At 35.5% G+C, this 17,693-nt stretch overlaps 1 protein-coding gene across 2 annotated transcripts in view; it reads left to right on the top strand.

The window, feature by feature from the left end:
- LOC122688661 (CD302 antigen) overlaps positions 1 to 17,693 on the top strand; it is a 114,364-nt gene that overhangs the window by 50,981 nt on the left and 45,690 nt on the right. For both annotated transcript variants that reach the window (XM_043894825.1, XM_043894823.1), the window contains exons 21-27: positions 315 to 454; positions 2,162 to 2,267; positions 2,510 to 2,670; positions 8,014 to 8,143; positions 9,212 to 9,438; positions 14,764 to 14,929; positions 16,342 to 16,509. In XM_043894825.1, the coding sequence (XP_043750760.1) occupies positions 315 to 454; positions 2,162 to 2,267; positions 2,510 to 2,670; positions 8,014 to 8,143; positions 9,212 to 9,438; positions 14,764 to 14,929; positions 16,342 to 16,509 (1,098 nt within the window). The remainder of the gene's footprint in view (positions 1 to 314; positions 455 to 2,161; positions 2,268 to 2,509; positions 2,671 to 8,013; positions 8,144 to 9,211; positions 9,439 to 14,763; positions 14,930 to 16,341; positions 16,510 to 17,693) is intronic.

Here is a 17,693-nt window from a genome sequence, read left to right on the forward strand (position 1 = left end):
AGATAAGCAGGCAGCAGTTCTAAAGTGTAGTTTAGGTCTCTATCCCCCTTCCTAAGAGCCTTCTTCATCTCTCTATTTCCTGCCACTAGGAAATTCACCAAGTTTGTGCATTTTTATAGGCAATATTGGTATGCTACAATCTATTGAAATGAGTAATAATAATAGGAGACAAAAGTAGCTAGGGAAGAAAAGGAATATATTTTAACCATTTGGGAAATATTGACTTAAAGAGACTTTCTTTACTACTGGATTGTTTTTTAAAATGTGCTGAATGGAAAATTCTCACCACAGTAATCTTGCTTTTCACTTCTCAGATTTACGAAAACCTGCAGACTGTAGTGCCAAGTTGCCCTTTGTCTGTGAAAAATACAATGTATCTTCATTAGAAAAATATAGTGCAGATTCTGCAGCTAAAGTGCAGTGCTCTGGGGATTGGATTACTTTTCAGAACAAGGTAAAAAGGGAATTGCTACATTGTGCAAATGATGATTGCTTTCCTGATGGTTATATGGCCCATGGCAGAATGACATCCCAAGTAACTTCATTAAGATAGACTCTGCATATTTCAGTATCTCACCTGATTCCCTACATTTTCAGAAACAGAGTTACTCTCAAGTTAGTCACGTCTGCCGGTCTTTCAGAATACTGTGTTCCTGTTCCATTGCTGCTAACACTTAAATTGCTAAAGTTGATCTTTCAATGAATAGTACATTAACTAGTCAGGATTATCCCTTTGGCATGTAGGAAACTGACTGAATTTCTGGCTGATAAATTTTCCTCCTTAAGGAAAACATCCAAACGTCATTTATCAATCAAATTAGATCAACATTTCCCAAACTACTTTTGGGGATGTACACATATGCTAACAAAATACTATTCATTGATCTTGCCTCCAGAGTAGGGTTTATGATTAAATAGATTGGGAAGTGCCACGTTCTATACTTGCCTCCTTGAGATGCACAATTCATATTGGTGTATGTATCTTAGAAAATGCAACTGGCTGCTAAAAAGAAATTACTACAGTATGCTACAACATTTATTCTCTCAGATAAAAGAAATTTGAAGATAAGCAGGCTGGGGTTGGTATGAAAGCTTTATGGTCTTCAAAACCAGACTTCCTTTTGTCTTTTTGCTCTACCATCCTTAACTTAAGGCTTCCAAACTCAAGTTCAGGGAGTTTGTTCAGGGAGTCTTTTCTAGAAGTCCCCCAATGACTTTATATCTCTCTGGCCACTCTTGTCTGTAAGGAGGCTGAAAAAATTTTTTTTTGTAGAATGTTTCAAGGAACATAATTGGGGCCATACTACTACACAGTAACATGACTATAATATCAAACCGAAAAAGGAAGAGATGGGTCTGGCAACTGAAAGCATCTGTAGTAAATTTAAAATATTAGGGGTATATTTTGACTTTTTAAAATTAAAATAATCTTTTCCCCCCAAGGTTCTAGGACTAGATTAATTTACATAGTTGATATAAATTTGTAGAGTTTTTGTTTGTTTTCCTGAAGTATAGTTGACTGAAAATAGTATATTAATTTCAGGTGTTCAATATAGTGATCAGATATTTCCATAGATTATACACCATACAAAGTTATTATAAAACTGATTATAATCCCTTTGCTATAGATAACATCCCTGTGACTTATTTATTTTAGTCTGATAGTTTGTATCTCTTAGCCCCTTTCACCCCCTTTGAATTAAAATATCCTGCCAAGAGACAGTGGGATGATTTCTTTTAAAATGTGTGGTTTTTTTTTTTAATATAAGGTAATAGTAAAGAATACATATTTTAAATCAAATGGAGCAGAGTTTAAATGCTGACCATGCTATGGCTATTTCACTTACGGGTAAAGTTTCTTAATGTCCCTGTGCTTCCATTTCCCCATTTCTTGTGAGAATTAAATGAGATAATGCTGTGCAAAATGTTTAGCGCAAGGAAGTACTCAGTAAATGGGAAATTTTTTAAAAAATAGTTAAAAGACTGCTCTTCAGTTGTTTAAATTGAGAGTATAGGTCTGCATTCTTATGACACTACTTTGTAAATTTCTATACCTTACAGACAGAAAATTAGCAGCTCTCTAAAAGATAAGGCATTTATTTCCTATATGAACTTTCATTTGTCTGAAATTTTATACTTTGTGTGTATTCTTTGTTTGTAGTGTTTTCTAAAGATCAAACCCAAGTCTGTCACGTTTTCTGAAGCCAGTGATATTTGTCATACCTATGGTGGAACCCTTCCTTCGGTCTTGAGCCAGAGAGAACAAGGTAGCAGAATTGTTCTGTAAACATGTTTTATTCTGATCTGGGGGCCAAGTTTCTGTTGGCAAGATGTGGGGAATTAACATATAAAAAGAATCTTATTAAATTACTTTTTATAGAGTTAGGTGATAATCAAAGATTATCTTGATAGTTAGATAAGCTCAAAGTATTCATTGACATTTTTAGTATACCTTTAATTTCAATAAGTCAAATGCTTTTTTTTAAAAAAATATTTATCTGTCTGACAGATTTTATTACATCTCAGCTTCCGGATATGGATGCTTCTTTATGGATTGGTTTGCGCTGGACTGCTTATGAAAAGATAAACAAATGGATGGATAACAGACAGCTGACATACAGTAACTTTCACCCATTATTGGTTGGTCGGAGGCTGCAAATACCACCAAATGTAAGTTTGTTTGTTCTTTTAATCAGTACAGCATATAGCTGTATGAAATACCTGATTTCTTCCACACATTATTGGGTTAAGAACAATGGCCTATTTTATGAGTCCATTTATATGAAACATCCAAATAGGCAAATCTATAAAGATAGAAAATAAATTACTATTTACCAGAGACTAAGGAGGCTAGAAGGATTGGCAGTGATGGCTGAAGCATATGGGGTTTCTTTCTAAGGTGGTGAAAATGCTCTAAGATTGATTGAGGGTGATGGTTGCACAACTCTGTGAATATACTGAAAACTATAGAGTGTATACTTTAAATGGGTGAATTATACCATCTATGAATTTTATCAATAAAGCTGTCACAAGAAGAACAACAATATAGCTTCCCCAGCCTTTGTGTGGGTGCCCTAGTTTTTCACAGTAGCATCAGATTCCATAGCACTTATTTTATAACCATGTAAAACCTTCAGTGTGCTTAGTCACTCAGTTTTGTCCAACTCTTTGCGACCCCATGGACTGTAACCCACCAGGCTCCTCTGTCCATGGAATTTTCCAGGCAAGAATGCTGGAGTGGGCTGCCATGCTCTTCCCGACCCAGGGATCAAACCCTTATCTCCCACAATGCAGGTGGATTCTTTACCATCTGAGCCACCAGGGAAGCCCGAAACCATCAATAGTGAGCTGCAGATAAAAGCTAATATAAAGGCTTTATTTATCATTTTGGAATTTGGAGCTGTCAAATTTAGTCTTCTGAGGTTAAAAAGTACAAAATTGGTGATTGGTGATCATTTTTCCCTAAGATCTAAATGTAAAGAAGCTGTAGAAGGGAAGAAGACATTATTTTAACAATAGTTAGCCTATATCATGATATTACTGTCCATTGCTTCTGTCTTCCTTATTTGCTGGATACAAACCACCTTTTGCACAGAAAGCAAAAATTATTAAGAGATTAAAGTTGAATTCCAGAAGTACATGCTAGATGACATTAACTGATATAACTGATGCAATGGAACTTTGCTCAAGATTGACATAGATGGCAAAGGGAACTGAAACATGTAATTATCACACAGTAAATATCAAAATAATACTTGGTTATTATAGAAAATTTGGAAGTTATAAAAGAGTAAACAACATAAAGAAAAATATCAACCTTCATCCTGCTTATATTTAGGCTGGTAGCTTTTAAACTTTTAACTCGTGCCCCATAGTAAGAAATACATTTAAAGAAACATTTAGCACATAGATATAAATATAATACTGAATTGAAACAAAAATTTCAGGTAATAATACTTACCCTTAGAGCTTATATTGCTTCCTATTCTAGTCTGCTTTATCTAGTATAGTCAGTCTGTTCTCTGTATTCTATCCTATTCTATTTCATTATCACAAGTAAGAATCAAGATCCACTGAACTGATTTCATGACCTAGTAAAGGAGTCTCAAACCATATTTGAATCCTGATCTAGGGAATCACAATGAATATTTCAGCATTTTTCTTCTAGGACTTTTCTATACACTGTCTTCTTGACATAGATGAGATTATATACTATTGTATCTACTTTTCTTATTTAGTATTATATGAGTACCAATAGTTTCTTATGCCATTAAAGGATATACTTGATAACCATTTTGATGGTTGCACAGTATTTCTTGATATATATGCCATCATTTACCTAAACAATGCTGGGTGTTTCAGTTGTTTTCAGTTTTGCATAATCTTAAATAGCTGCAGTTAACATATTTGTGTATAATCTTTGCTATATATTTCAGGTTACCTCCTTAGGATAGATTTAGGTAGCCAGATCAAAGATATAAGTAGTTATAAAACTCTGGTTACCATATTGTTTTCCAGAAAGGTTTATGAGTTTATTTTTTTGTCAGCAATATGTTGTGATTACTCTTCTATTCATACCAGTAAATTAATAATTTCCAACATTTATTGAGCAGCTAATGTGTCAGACATTCTACTAATGCATCACATGTATCATTTTATTTGCTCTGCACAAAAAATGTGAAACAGTAGGTACTCCTCTCCTATCGTAGAAACGTGGAGACGGAGAGTCACATAACTTGCCAGAAGTCATTCAGGGTATGCCTGCAGAGTAGGCTTTTAAATCTGAGTCTGCAGAGGCAGCGTTCTTAGCTTCTTTACTACATTGCCTCTACTAAAGTGCTCTAAGGAGCATTATCTTTTAAAAAGCCTTGCTAATTTGTTAGTTTAAGTGATATCATATTTTCTGATTTCTAGTAAAAAACATTTGTTAGATATCTATTGCTCTGATTTCTAATAAAAGCATATAAATTCAGTAATAATTTTTATTAAAATTTTTAAATTAATATTAAAATATTAAAATAATTTTTATTAAAATCAAATATGAATTTTTTATTCTTTGAAAATTTATCTGTCAGAGTCTTCTTGTAATTCTTACTGTTTTTATGACTGTGTAAACATTAACTGTGCAAACCCTGTGTTTCTTGCATTTATTGCAAATATTTTCATAGAATTTTTCTTTTAAGTCTAAATACCAAAAATATTACAGAAATAAGTTTTGATTTTTTTGTTGCATGTTTAACTCTATTTATTTCTTTTTTTCCTCCATTCTTTTTAAGTTATAATATTAGTTAGTTAAGTGTATGCCTTTATTTTCTTCATTTTGTTTTATAGCTTGCCTTTTTATTCTGACAACATGATACATCCATGGTATATGGTATATGTTGTCAATGGGTACCTAATCCTTTTCCCTAATTCTAGCCAATTGTCTAGCATCATTTATTGCATATACTTCCATTTGTTAAAATCAATATAGAATGCCTTCTTTGTCATATGTGAAGTGTGTGTGTGTATGTGTGCATCTATGTATGAGACATACTCCTGTATAGCTCTCACACTGATCTAAATACTACCATGTTCCCATATTTCAAAAAATATAATAGAATTAGTTATCCTTTATGATTTGCTTTTAAAAAATTTTAGCTGTTCTGTCTATTCTTCAAGGCAAACTAGAATTATTTACTTAATTTCCACTCTAAACAATTAAATAGAAAATATCTGGTGAGAATTTGACAACATTTTAGGAAAAATTGACATCTCTTTACTAATCTTTCCTCAAGAATATGGTGTAACATGTCTCTCCACTAATTCAAGTCTTCCTTTTAAATTCCTCAGTGATGTTTTTATAGAAATTATCTTTCTTATTGCTGTTGAGAATGGCAGCTTTTTAAAATTTTCTTATTGATGTGTAGGAAACCTATTTGGGAATTTTTGTACATTTATTTCATAGGTATCCATCTTACTAAAAACTCTTACTACTTCTCAGAGTTTTTCACTAGATTTTCTTGGGTTTTCTAATTAGATAATCATAATTTGCAAATAACAGTTCACACTTCACTACATGTGGTAAGACTTCCAGAACCATGGTAAATACCAGGAGTATTAAATAATATCTTACACTTGATCTGTACTCTAATAGGACTATCTTTGTCCTATAGTCTTTGGTTTTTACATTTGATGTGTACTTTTTGTTCAAGATATATCATTCTATAACTAGTTTATTTTAAATTTTTATTCAAGAATAAGTAGTAGATTTTCTAAAATTTATTTTCAACATCTATTAAAATTGTGTCAATAGTTCTTCCCATTAGGCCCATGGATATGTGGCCCATTGATAGATGTTGTGTTTAAACCATTTTTATCTCCTAAATAAAACCTAATTTCAGTCATAAAACCTAATTACTGAAAGTGAATTATTATTTTACTATTTTACTGAATTAGATTTGTTAGAATTTTATTTGGGAATATTTTCATCTCTGTTCATAAAGTTAATTTTTTTTAAGTTTTTTTTAAATTTTTTTAAAGTTAATTTTTTTAATGCTATATTGTTAGGTTTCTTTTTTTCTGATTGTGTCAGCTTCATAAAATGAACTGGGTAGTTTTCTGCCTTTGTATTTTGAGATTATGACTCAGCCTGGGAAGTTATCTTTCTCTGAAAGTTTGAAGGAACAAAACCATGTGATATTAGAATCCTATTCCAAGATCATTCTTTAATCATAAAGGGATTTGGTACAGTAGTTGCGGGCTAAACTCTCGAGTCAGATTGTCTGGATTTGAATTCCATTCAGCCGTTTAGTGTGCCCTAGGAAGTTCACTTCTCTTAAGCCTCAGTTTTTCATTTATAAAGATGCCCTGGAGAAGGGAAAGGCTACCTACTCCAGTATTCTGGCCTGGAGAATTCCATGGACTGTACAGTCCATGTGGTCGCAAAGAGTTGGACACGATTGAGCAACTTTCACTTTCAGGTGGTGCTAGTGGTAAAGAACCCACCTACCAATGCAGGAGACATAGAGCCATGGGTTCCTATGGACAGAGGAACCTGGTGGGCCACAATCCATGGGGTCGCAAAGAGTCAGACGTGACTGAAAAAACTTAGCATGTATGCATGCATGTAGTATTTTAAAAAAAATTATAGCTCCTGCGATAAGCTTACTTTTCTTATTTTTCTAAGAGTAATATGTTTCAAACATTTAGAAGAGTGTTGGAGAAGGCAATGGCACCCCACTCCAGTACTCTTGCCTGGAAAATCCCATGGACAGAGAAGCCTGGTAGGCTACAGTCCATGGGGTCGTGAAGAGTCGGACTCGACTGAGCGACTTCACTTTCACTTCTCACTTTCATGCATTGGAGAAGGAAATGGCAACCCACTCCAGTGTTCTTGCCTGGAGAATCCCAGGGACGGAAGAGCCTGGTGGGCTGCCGTCTCTAGGGTCGCACAGAGTCGGACACGACTGAAGTGACTTAGCAACAGCAGCAGCAGCAGGGATAATATACTTTGAATAAATTTTCATGTCTAATGTTACTGATTTGTGGTCAACAAATGAAATCTAAATAGATACTTTTATTTATGGATGTTTCATAGTGACAAGTATAGGATCAAAACTTTAAGGTGAGTTCTCTCTTGTATGGGACACCATTTGTCATTATAAAAAGTTTATAAATATCTAATAAGTTAAATTAGTTGTCATCACTTTTTTGCTTACTTACAATGTTAAGAATGAAAGCAGAGTGTTAAATATTACTATAATTGCTTTTGTCTTCTAACAGGTTTTCTTTATCTGTTTTGAAGATGTATTTATCAATACTACTACTATTTTGGTTTGTGATTTCTAAAGTTAATTGCCCTTTTCCCATGTTTTGAAAGTTTATCAGGATTTTCTTAGTGATTTCATGGCCAGCTCCCTAATGGATTTTTCTTGAGGAAGAAAAGTCCAATTTGGAATATAAAATTATCTTGCTGGAATCTTCAGACTGTTAGTTTCATGATTGCTTATACATATTTGCCTTTTTGTTTAGATTTTTGATGAAGAGGCAGCTTACCACTGTGCTGTAATGCTCAACCTCCAAAAATCACCTTTTACTGGAATGTGGAATTTTACTTCCTGTAGTGAACACCATACTCTGGCTCTGTGTCAGAAATACTCAGGTATAGATCATTATTTAGATGACTATGGTACTTTATGTTGTTAGAGATATACAATATGTTTTCACACAAAAAATCTTATAAATTAATTAATATTTGTAATCATACAGCTTTCTTAACATTAGCATGGCTATATCCATGTGAGTCAAATTAGCTCAAGTATTGAATAGAATGTGATTTTCTTTCAAGGTCATTGCCATAATTAAATATCAAAATTAAGTATTTAATGGAATTTGTTAATAGGAGTTGTCTAATGACAGTAAATTATGGTTCCATTTTGTTCTCCTTTTTACTCTGGAATTTTTCAGATTTTACTTTCTATCATGACGAAAAGAGGAGAAAAAAATGTTTGTAACTGAACTCAGTGTAAACATTCATGGTTAAATTTAGCACTCAAAAAAATAAAAGGATATGAAGCATTATAAATGGATCATAGTCTAAGCTTTATCCTATAATCCACACAAAAATAAAGTATGTACTTAAAAGTAGACATCATCTATATTTTCAAAATATTTTTTATTAAATTGTTTTCATTGGTCACAGTTAGTTTTTAACAAATGATTTAAAAAAAGAAATTCTTTGTCATGTAATGAGAATCTCAAGTAGCTAATCTGCGTGCTTCTGAAGAACTTTTTGCTAAATTAATCTTTACTCATTTGTCTTATACTTTTTAGTAACTGCCTTAATTCAGAGAAGTATTGTAAATCAATGATGCAAATATATCCTCTAAGGGGTGGTTTCATACATTTTTTCATGGGTTCTCCCAGATAAAAACTTGTAAAGGGACACTTAACACCTTCTCTTGTTGAAGCAGTTCAAAGAAAGAAAGAATACGACACCAATCTGAAATGGTAATCTTACTGAACCCGTTTTATTTACAGCTTTCCCCCTTTCCAAATCAGATCAACTGAAACAGAATTTTTTTAGCAAAACATACCTAGTTCTCCTACCCAAACTCTAAAACAAATAGATAAGTAATACCTAAAGTACATTATTATGGGGAGAAATTTCAAAAGCTGTCTCTTGACTTGACAAGTGGGTGGGTTGTTTTTTTCCTTCTTTTACACACAGAAATTGAAAGCAGACCGACCTTGCAGAATACTTCAGAGACTGTGAAGTATCAAAATAACCTGTACAAAATAATCCTGAAGACCCTGACTTGGACCGATGCTCTGAGAGAGTGTCAGAAAGAGAACATGCACCTGGTGAGCATCACAGACCCTCACCAGCAGGCCTTCCTGACTGTGCAGGCGGCCCTTCGTAACTCTTCTTTGTGGATCGGACTCTCCAGTCACGATGTAAGTTTTCAGTCCCAATGGCCAGGATTGGGTGACGGAATGTGACTTTTTTTTATTGCACACAGCATCTCTCATAACAGACTAAAAAGACCCAGAGATCATAAAGTCTTACTCCAGTGAATGAATTTCGTGAAGTATGTAATTTTTAGTGGCAGTCATTTTTCCACTGATTTGCTGCTTTATTGTTTAGCTTTAGAAAAATGTCCAATGGACATATGTAGCTGAGCACTTCTTTTTATTTATTCTAATCAAAGATGGAGCTGGAATCTGGAGCTGCCATCTCTCCTCAGCCAATGAAAAGGAGAGGGGAAGGGCAGTTACAAAATCACAGGGGGTTGGGTGAGTGGAAGCTCATGGACATTATTAAAGGGCTTTTTATCCCTTTCTGAATAAGCAAAGTGAAATTAAGCCACTCTACAAAGGAATTAGAAGAGCAATTCACTGCATCTCCAACTCTGATCTTGGGTACTTATCTCTTAGCCCAACAATGAATGCTAGTCTCCTATTAATTCCCGACACTGAATTACATACATATAGCATGAACAGGAATATTTATGCTCCTAAATCTTTTGGCTAAAATTAATAGGGAATCTTCTTTAAAATAGAGCTCTATTATTTCTGTCAGCATCATAGTCCTTTTTTGCCTCTTTTCTGAGCCTTCTTTGTAATGATTTGATGCTTTGCCCACTGAAATGAATTTAAAGTTAAGATATAGGGCTGGTATATAAGGCTGCATATGTTGTCTACTAATAGGGGTGCCATTTACAAAGATGGTAATGTGAACTTTGCTTCCTGCATCTGTGCAGCAAGTGACTCATAAAGCCCAGTTAGATAAGCGTCACCTAACCAGTACTCCTAATCCACTCTTAGAGAGGAGTTAATCGGGAGAGTAGGAGAGAAGCATCCATGGCATTGTGAAGCAAACCTGAGGCGTGTAGACTGTAGGATAGCCCTCAGTGTACCAAGAAGGTTTTAGGGTTGTCTGGAGAAAAGGTGATGAAGGACGAGAGTGGATGAAAAACTTAAACTCAGAAGTAAACATAATCTTTTGACAAACTTTAAATTTATTACCACCAGCATTTGTCAGAAGCTCAATTAAAAAAAAATAAGAAAACAGTACTTAGAAATTTCTTGAAGAATAGTTTCTCCAAAACTCGGATTTTAAAATGTGCCCTTAGTTCAAGCCAGATTGTCAGCTTGAACTGCTCCCCTAGACTTCACAGTATCAGTTCCTTCATAACATTGCTTTTACTTCCTTTCTCTTTCTTGTTTGGCATTATGTGAAACCCATCACTGTGTCTCTGGTGAAGCTGGTAATCAGTTATTACATTTTCCAGTTTTAATCACATTAAACCTTTTAAAACAAAAGCAGTGTTGTCACTGGAGAAAAATCATAAAGTTAGAATAAATTAAAAGAACAAAATTGAAACCACCTGTAATCCCCAGTATCTAGTGATAAATGTGGTTTAAATGTTTAGTATATATCCTTCAGGTTATTTTTCTGTGTACATGTATTTATTTTTTAAGACACTTGGTATTATACAGTTTTGTAACTTTTTTCCCGCACTTGATGATTTTGGTCTTTCTTATTCTGTTTTCAATCTTCACCTCTTTTTCTCTTTTCCCTTTTGCTCTTCAACATATTTTATGTAGCTCTTTATTATATACTTTCGTAAGCTGCCTTAAATCTTTGGAACATGGCAGGATATAAAGAAATGAAGGTTTACACTAAAGACAGTGGGGAGGTTTTGGAAGATTTTGAGCATTGTAGTAACAACATCAGACTTTGACTTGAGAAAAATTATGCTGTGGAGAAGCTGGGAAAGGAAGTGAGAAAACCTGAGACAGAAGACCAGTTAGTTTCTTACAGACATCAGTGCAGGAAATGATGATGGTCTGGACTGAGGTGTGTTTACACTGTCTGCAGCTCAGCAGTTGTGGGTTATAGGAAGTCCGGAGTGTGACTGTGACAGCAGGTCACTCGAGTACATTGAAGTGAAAGTCTAGAAGAAGAGGAAGTCAAGAAGGTTTGGGAACGGGGTGAGTCAACCACATGAACACGGAGCTCCCTAAGTGAGAGGTAGGACCAGGAGCACAGAGCAAGACGTGAGGCATCTCCTTAGTGAATGTCAGAGACGGGCAGGGGGCCAAGACCTCAGTGAGTGTCAGAGAGCAGCAAGGACCCTGGGAGGTTGCAGTGGTAAGGGCATAAACCTCAAAGGAAATTACTAAAGGAGGTAAAAATACCCATGACCTCATTTTCATGGCTCTGTAATATCTGAGATTAAGGAAAACAAATAGCCTTCCCTTGTGGGTGCTGAAAGGAGCTTACTCTGTTAGAAAAGACAGGTTTTAATTAAGATCCATCAAGGTCTCGAATTTAGTGAAGAGATACTTACAGTCTTAGTAAACAGATTTAGCATTCAATAAAGAGATTGAGGGAGTGGGATGGCTTATCTACAAGGAACAGAAGTTCCAAAGGTCCAAGGGCCTGGGTTAGTTGGGAGTGCAGCAAGGGAGAAGGAATCCAGGGTAATACCCAGTACTGGCAACATCACAGGGACAAAGGGCCACATTCGAGGCCACTTGGTTTAGAAATTAACTGGCTACAACTTTACAACTGGAATGTTCAGTTCAGTTCAGTTCAATCGCTCAGTTGTGTCCAACTCTTTGTGACCCCATGGACTGCAGCACGCCAGGCCTCCCTGTCCATTGCCAACTCCTGGAGTTTACTCAAACTCATGTCCATTGAGTCATTGATGCCATCCAACCATCTAGTCCTCTGTCATCCCCTTCTCCTGCCTTCAATCTTTTCCAGCATTAGAGTCTTTTCAAATGAGTCAGTTCTTCGAATCAGGTGGCCAAAGTATTGGAATTTCAGCTTTAGCATCAGTCCTTCCAATGAATATTCAGGACGGATTTCCTCTAGGATGGACTGGTTGGATCTCCTTGCAGTTGAAAGGACTCTCAAGAGTCTCCTCCAACACCACAGTTCAAAAGCATCAATTCTTCAGTGCTCAGCTTTCTTTATAGTCAAACTCTCACATCCATACATGACTACTGGAAAAACCATAGCCTTGACTAGATGGACCTTTGTTGGTAAAGTAATGTCTCTGCTTTTTAATATGCTGTCTAGGTTGGTCATAACTTTTCTTCCACGGAGTAAGCGTCCAAGTCACCATCTGCAGCAATTTTGGAGCCCCCAAAAATAAAGTCTGTCATTGTTTCCATTGTTTCCCCATCTATTTGCCATGAAATGGTGGGACCAGATGCCAGGGATCTTAGTTTTCTGAAGTTGAGTTTTAAGCCAACGTTTTCACTCTCCTCTTTCACTTTCATCAAGAGGCTCTTTAGTTCTTCTTTGCTTTCTGCCATAAGAGTGGTGTCATCTGCATATCTGAGGTTATTGATATTTCTCCCAGCAATCTTGATTCCAGCTTATGCTTCATCCAGCCCAGTGTTTCTCATGATGTACTCTGCATATAAATTAAATAAGCAGGGTGACAATATACAGCCTTGACATACTCCTTTTCCTATTTGGAACCAGTCTGTTGTTCCATGTCCAGTTCTAACTGTTGCTTCCTGACTGCATACTGTTTCTCAACAGTCAGGTCAGGTGGTCTAGTATTCCCATCTGTTTCAGAATTTTCCACAGTTTGTTGTGGTCCACACAGTCAAAGGCTTTGGCGTAGTCAATGAAGCAGAAGTAGATGTTTTTCTGGAACTGTCTTGCTTTTTAGATGATCCAACGGATGTTGGCAATTTGATCTCTGGTTCTTCTGCCTTTTCTAAATCCAGCTTGAACATCTGGAAGTTCACAGTTCACGTACTGTTGAAGCCTGGCTTGGAGAATTTTGAGCATTACTTTACTGGCGTGTGAGATGAGTGCAATTGTGTGGTAGTCTGAGCATTCTTTGGCATTGCCTTTCTTTGGGATTGAAATGAAAACTGACCTTTTCCAGTCCTGTGGCCACTGCTGAGTTTTCCAAATTTGCTGGCACATTGAGTGCAGCACTTTCACAGCATCATCTTTTAGGAATGCTGGTGGAGAACAATTCTGGATGAAATAGTTGGTGGTATTGAGGTTTGACTGCTTTTGCTATTTTTGATTCACTAAAGGGACTGCCTGTGGCCTTTGCCCAATGTTCCATGTAAGCCAGTGATGCCAAATTGCCATGGGTTTCAGGAAAGCATACCTCACTGGTTCAGTGAATAAGGCCTGGTTCCCTGGCAGCACCACGGGAGAGCTCAGGCAGGCCTGTACTTGACAACCCGTCACCTGCACATCTGTAGGTACCTTGAAAGCCTCTCTCAAGACAGGTAGTCATGCTTTTGTCAGGATGTAAAGAGAGATGTTCACAGGTTTCTAGTGCACAATAGAATGTAGTGAATAAGGAAGTTTCTCTTCAAAGATAAGTGTGAAAAGAGTGATATGAGATCCACAGGGCCTGAGAGTTTAAAATGGAGCTAACACCCATGTAACTCTTACTGTGTACCAGCTAGCCACTGATTTATGTCTTACACATTACCCCATTGATTCTAACCCATGAGATTAAGTGTCACATCCATTTAATAGAAGAAGGGATGGAAATGTGGCAAGGTAATATCACAATCAAAAGCTGACAAATGACTGAACCAGAATTCAAAACTAGTACGCTTAGCTCCAAACCCATGTTCTTTCCACTACTACACATTATCTCTAAGTTAATCAGTGCTCACAGTGATCCTTACTCCATTTTAGCTTTCTGATTTCCAACAACCAATGGTTCTAATTATGTGTGAGGCAGCAAAGCATAATGGTTTAGACCATGGGCTCCAGTGTCTAATGACCTGGATTTGAATCCCAGCTCACTGTGGTTTTACATTCTGTGTGATGGTGCATGACTTCAGTTTCCTCATCTATAAAATGGATATATGATAGTACCTGGGTGCCTCATATGGTTGTTATTAGGATTATATAATATTTGCAAAGTACTTAAAACAATGCCTGATACATAGTAAGTGCTTTGTAAATATGTACTAAATATAAGGTAAAATTAAAAATCACACTTAGTCGTGTCCAACTCTTTGTACCCTGTGGGCTATAGCCCACTAGGTTCCTCTGTCTATGGAATTCTCCAGGCAAGAATACTGGAGTGGGTAGCCATTCCCTTCTCCAGGGGCTATTCCCTACGTGGGGATCAAACCCAGGAGTCCTGCATTGCAGGCGGATTCTTCACTGTCTGAGCCACCAGGGAAGCTCTTAGATCAACCACAAGGGTCAAAATCAAATAGTAGGGATAAGATGAAGGATTGCCACTTAAAATATATTGCTCCTCCTTCCAGGATGAACTCAATTTTGGTTGGTCAGATGGGAAACATCTTCAATTTAGTCGCTGGCCTGAAAATAATGAACAACTTGAAGACTGTGTAGTATTAGACACTGATGGATTCTGGAAAACATCGGATTGCGATAATAATCAACCAGGCGCTATTTGCTATTATTCAGGAAGTATGCTAATTTCAAGTATTTTAACACTAATTGTTATCAGTCTTATGAGTAGTGGAATTCGGGGAAAATGGATTTGAAATCTTGTTTTAAAATTATAAAGCAATTATAATCTGTCCTTTTTACAACAAAATTTATTGTGAATATTTGTAATCAAGAATTATTATATGTTAAATATTTTGTCATTAATTTGTTATTTTAGATGTATTTTATCTTTATTTCTGTCAACAGATAGTAATTGACCTTTGAGTTCCTTGTTAGCCTCATTTTGTGTACCTTTTTGTTTATGTTGTTATGGAAAACTTACATCTGTGGGCATTTTTTTGTAATTCTTTTCAACACTTCACATTTGTTTTATGAGTCACTGCTAAGATTTATTTGGTTGCAAATAACAGTAATGAGCTCACTTAAGAGAAATTTAGATCTTCAGAAACGGGGATAGAGCTGCACCTTCTGAGGAAAATGAGTCTGTAAGCCAGAGGTCTTCCACCTCTCTGTTCTGTGGATCTGCACTCTTATCTTTATACACTTTCTGCTTCTCTGCACATAGTGAAACATGGCAGCTCTGCAGCTTTCAATTTTAGCCATAACTGGAGATGAATTGACTATCTCTGAATCCCACTTTTCATATCTGTAGAGAGAATCTGATAGACTCAACTGAGTCAGATATGCAGTCTCTAGCCCAGTCAGAGGAAAGTGGTTTTACAAATTTCAGGGGCCCACATTTGTGGGTTTGTGGTTAGAAAAAAAGACTACTTCACAAAGGGAGTTGCCCTGAGCTGGGAGAAATACTATACTGAATGGTCTGTACCACATATTAAATCAGTTTGACTGGCTTTGAGTAGAGCATATCTCTATTTGCATCTTTTTTAATGTATAGCCTTTTCATAAAATGAAAAAAAAAAAAAGCTGAATTCAGATTTTCTAGGTGTCAGATTTTAAATTATTTCTATTTGCTTTGGTTAGAGCAATAACTTGTTTAGAACATCACATATTTCATAAATATTTCTTTAAAATTAGAGAAGATATCAGTAACCAGAAAACTGAAGGTGAATTCCCAAAGTTATATTTAGGTACCTATTATTATGTTTGTATGGTTTCTCTGAAGTGGCCCCTTGTATTTGAAGTCTGGCAATGCAGGAAGACAGAAACTGCATTTAACCTAATAACACTTCATTATCCATATTATTCTACTCATTCCACATCAGGGGAAAGAAAATTGTATTAAATAATTTCCTTCCTACAGAAAGCCAGTTAAGAGGTCACATTTTATTCAAGCATAAACAGAACAAGCATCACCAAGTTATTATTTCTTGGCTTCCTGAATATTTCCTACAAATCAGATATAATTACTATGAACATGATTTAATATATATATATGCAATTAGAATTCTTACCATTAATTCTTTTTCTAGATGAGACTAAGAAAGAGGTCAAACCAGTTGACAGTGTTCAGTGTCCATCTCCTGTTCTAAATACTCCATGGATACCATTTCAGAACTCTTGCTACAATTTCTTGATAACAGAAAATAGATACAAAGTAACAACACAAGATGAAGTTCATTCTAAATGCCAGACACTGAGTAAGTATGTTATATAGCCATTGTATGTTACATTATGCTCTTAAAACAAAGGAATCTCACCTGAGTGTAATATAAATATTTCTAATTAGCAGTAGTAACTAGAACTCAAAAATATCCATCTCCTCATTTCTGCATTGTCATTGACAAAGTATTAAAATTTGTGTTTAGTTAAAATGGAAAGTATATGAGTTCCTTCATTTTTAACCTATCCATTAGAGACCTAGTCTGACTTTACATGTATAAACAAAGTGGATTCTACTTACAAGGGAAAAGAAATGACACTGAGACTAGGGAACTGGATGTTAGGCTGCGGGCAAAGAGGAAATAGGTCAGTCTGAGTGGCTAAACTTAGATAAGCTATAAAGAAGCACCTCTGCTTGAAAGAAATACAGATTTCATACTTTTAGCTCTCAAGGTTATCCAGATATTTCCTATGAGATCCAATGAGGATTTGTGACTTTTTAACAGTGGACCCATCAACTTTGTAGAAAATCCCTAGGGAAGGGATCAAACCATTATTCCCCAAAGTGTGCTCTGTGGAACACTACTTTTAAGAGGTGTTCTATTAAAAAAAAAAAAAAAAAAGATTCTTAGTAAAAGAACAAGGATGAGAAATGCCACACATCTTTGTTTCCTGTTAAAACATTATCAAATATACATTAGCATGTACTTTGAGAAATACTGGCATGAATGAAGTAGTTTAACTTTGGTTAACTGTTGTTTGTAAAGTTCTTTTCAATGTAACTCTTTTCTGAGGAACCCCTGAGGAACACACTTTGGGAAATATTAAACTTTTAAAAACTTCCTGTAAAACAGTGATCTCTAAGGAAAAGGAAGATTTTTTACTTTTAGCCCATTCAAGAGGTTTTATTTAATAGTCTTTGACATTGTATCATTAATATACGTGGATTTATACCAACTCAAGCCTTGTGAGGAGAAGCAAATCAGTGTTTCAAATTCTTTACTCAGTTACTAGTTTTCCACTATTCTATGAGACCAAATTTAAGATCAAAATGTTTGAAAACTTCTCAACCTATTCATTGTAGTACAAGATGGTTTTAATTTATATCTCTTATTTTCTACTGTTGTTTGTTTTGAAGTGTATTAAACTGGGAAGTAAAAATTCCTAAATCTATCAAAGTGTTCTAAATAGTCATTTAAATTATTGGCTATTTTTTATTTAA

Source organism: Cervus elaphus, chromosome 33 (assembly GCF_910594005.1).
Source record: "Cervus elaphus chromosome 33, mCerEla1.1, whole genome shotgun sequence".
NCBI classification, from domain to species: domain Eukaryota; kingdom Metazoa; phylum Chordata; class Mammalia; order Artiodactyla; family Cervidae; genus Cervus; species Cervus elaphus.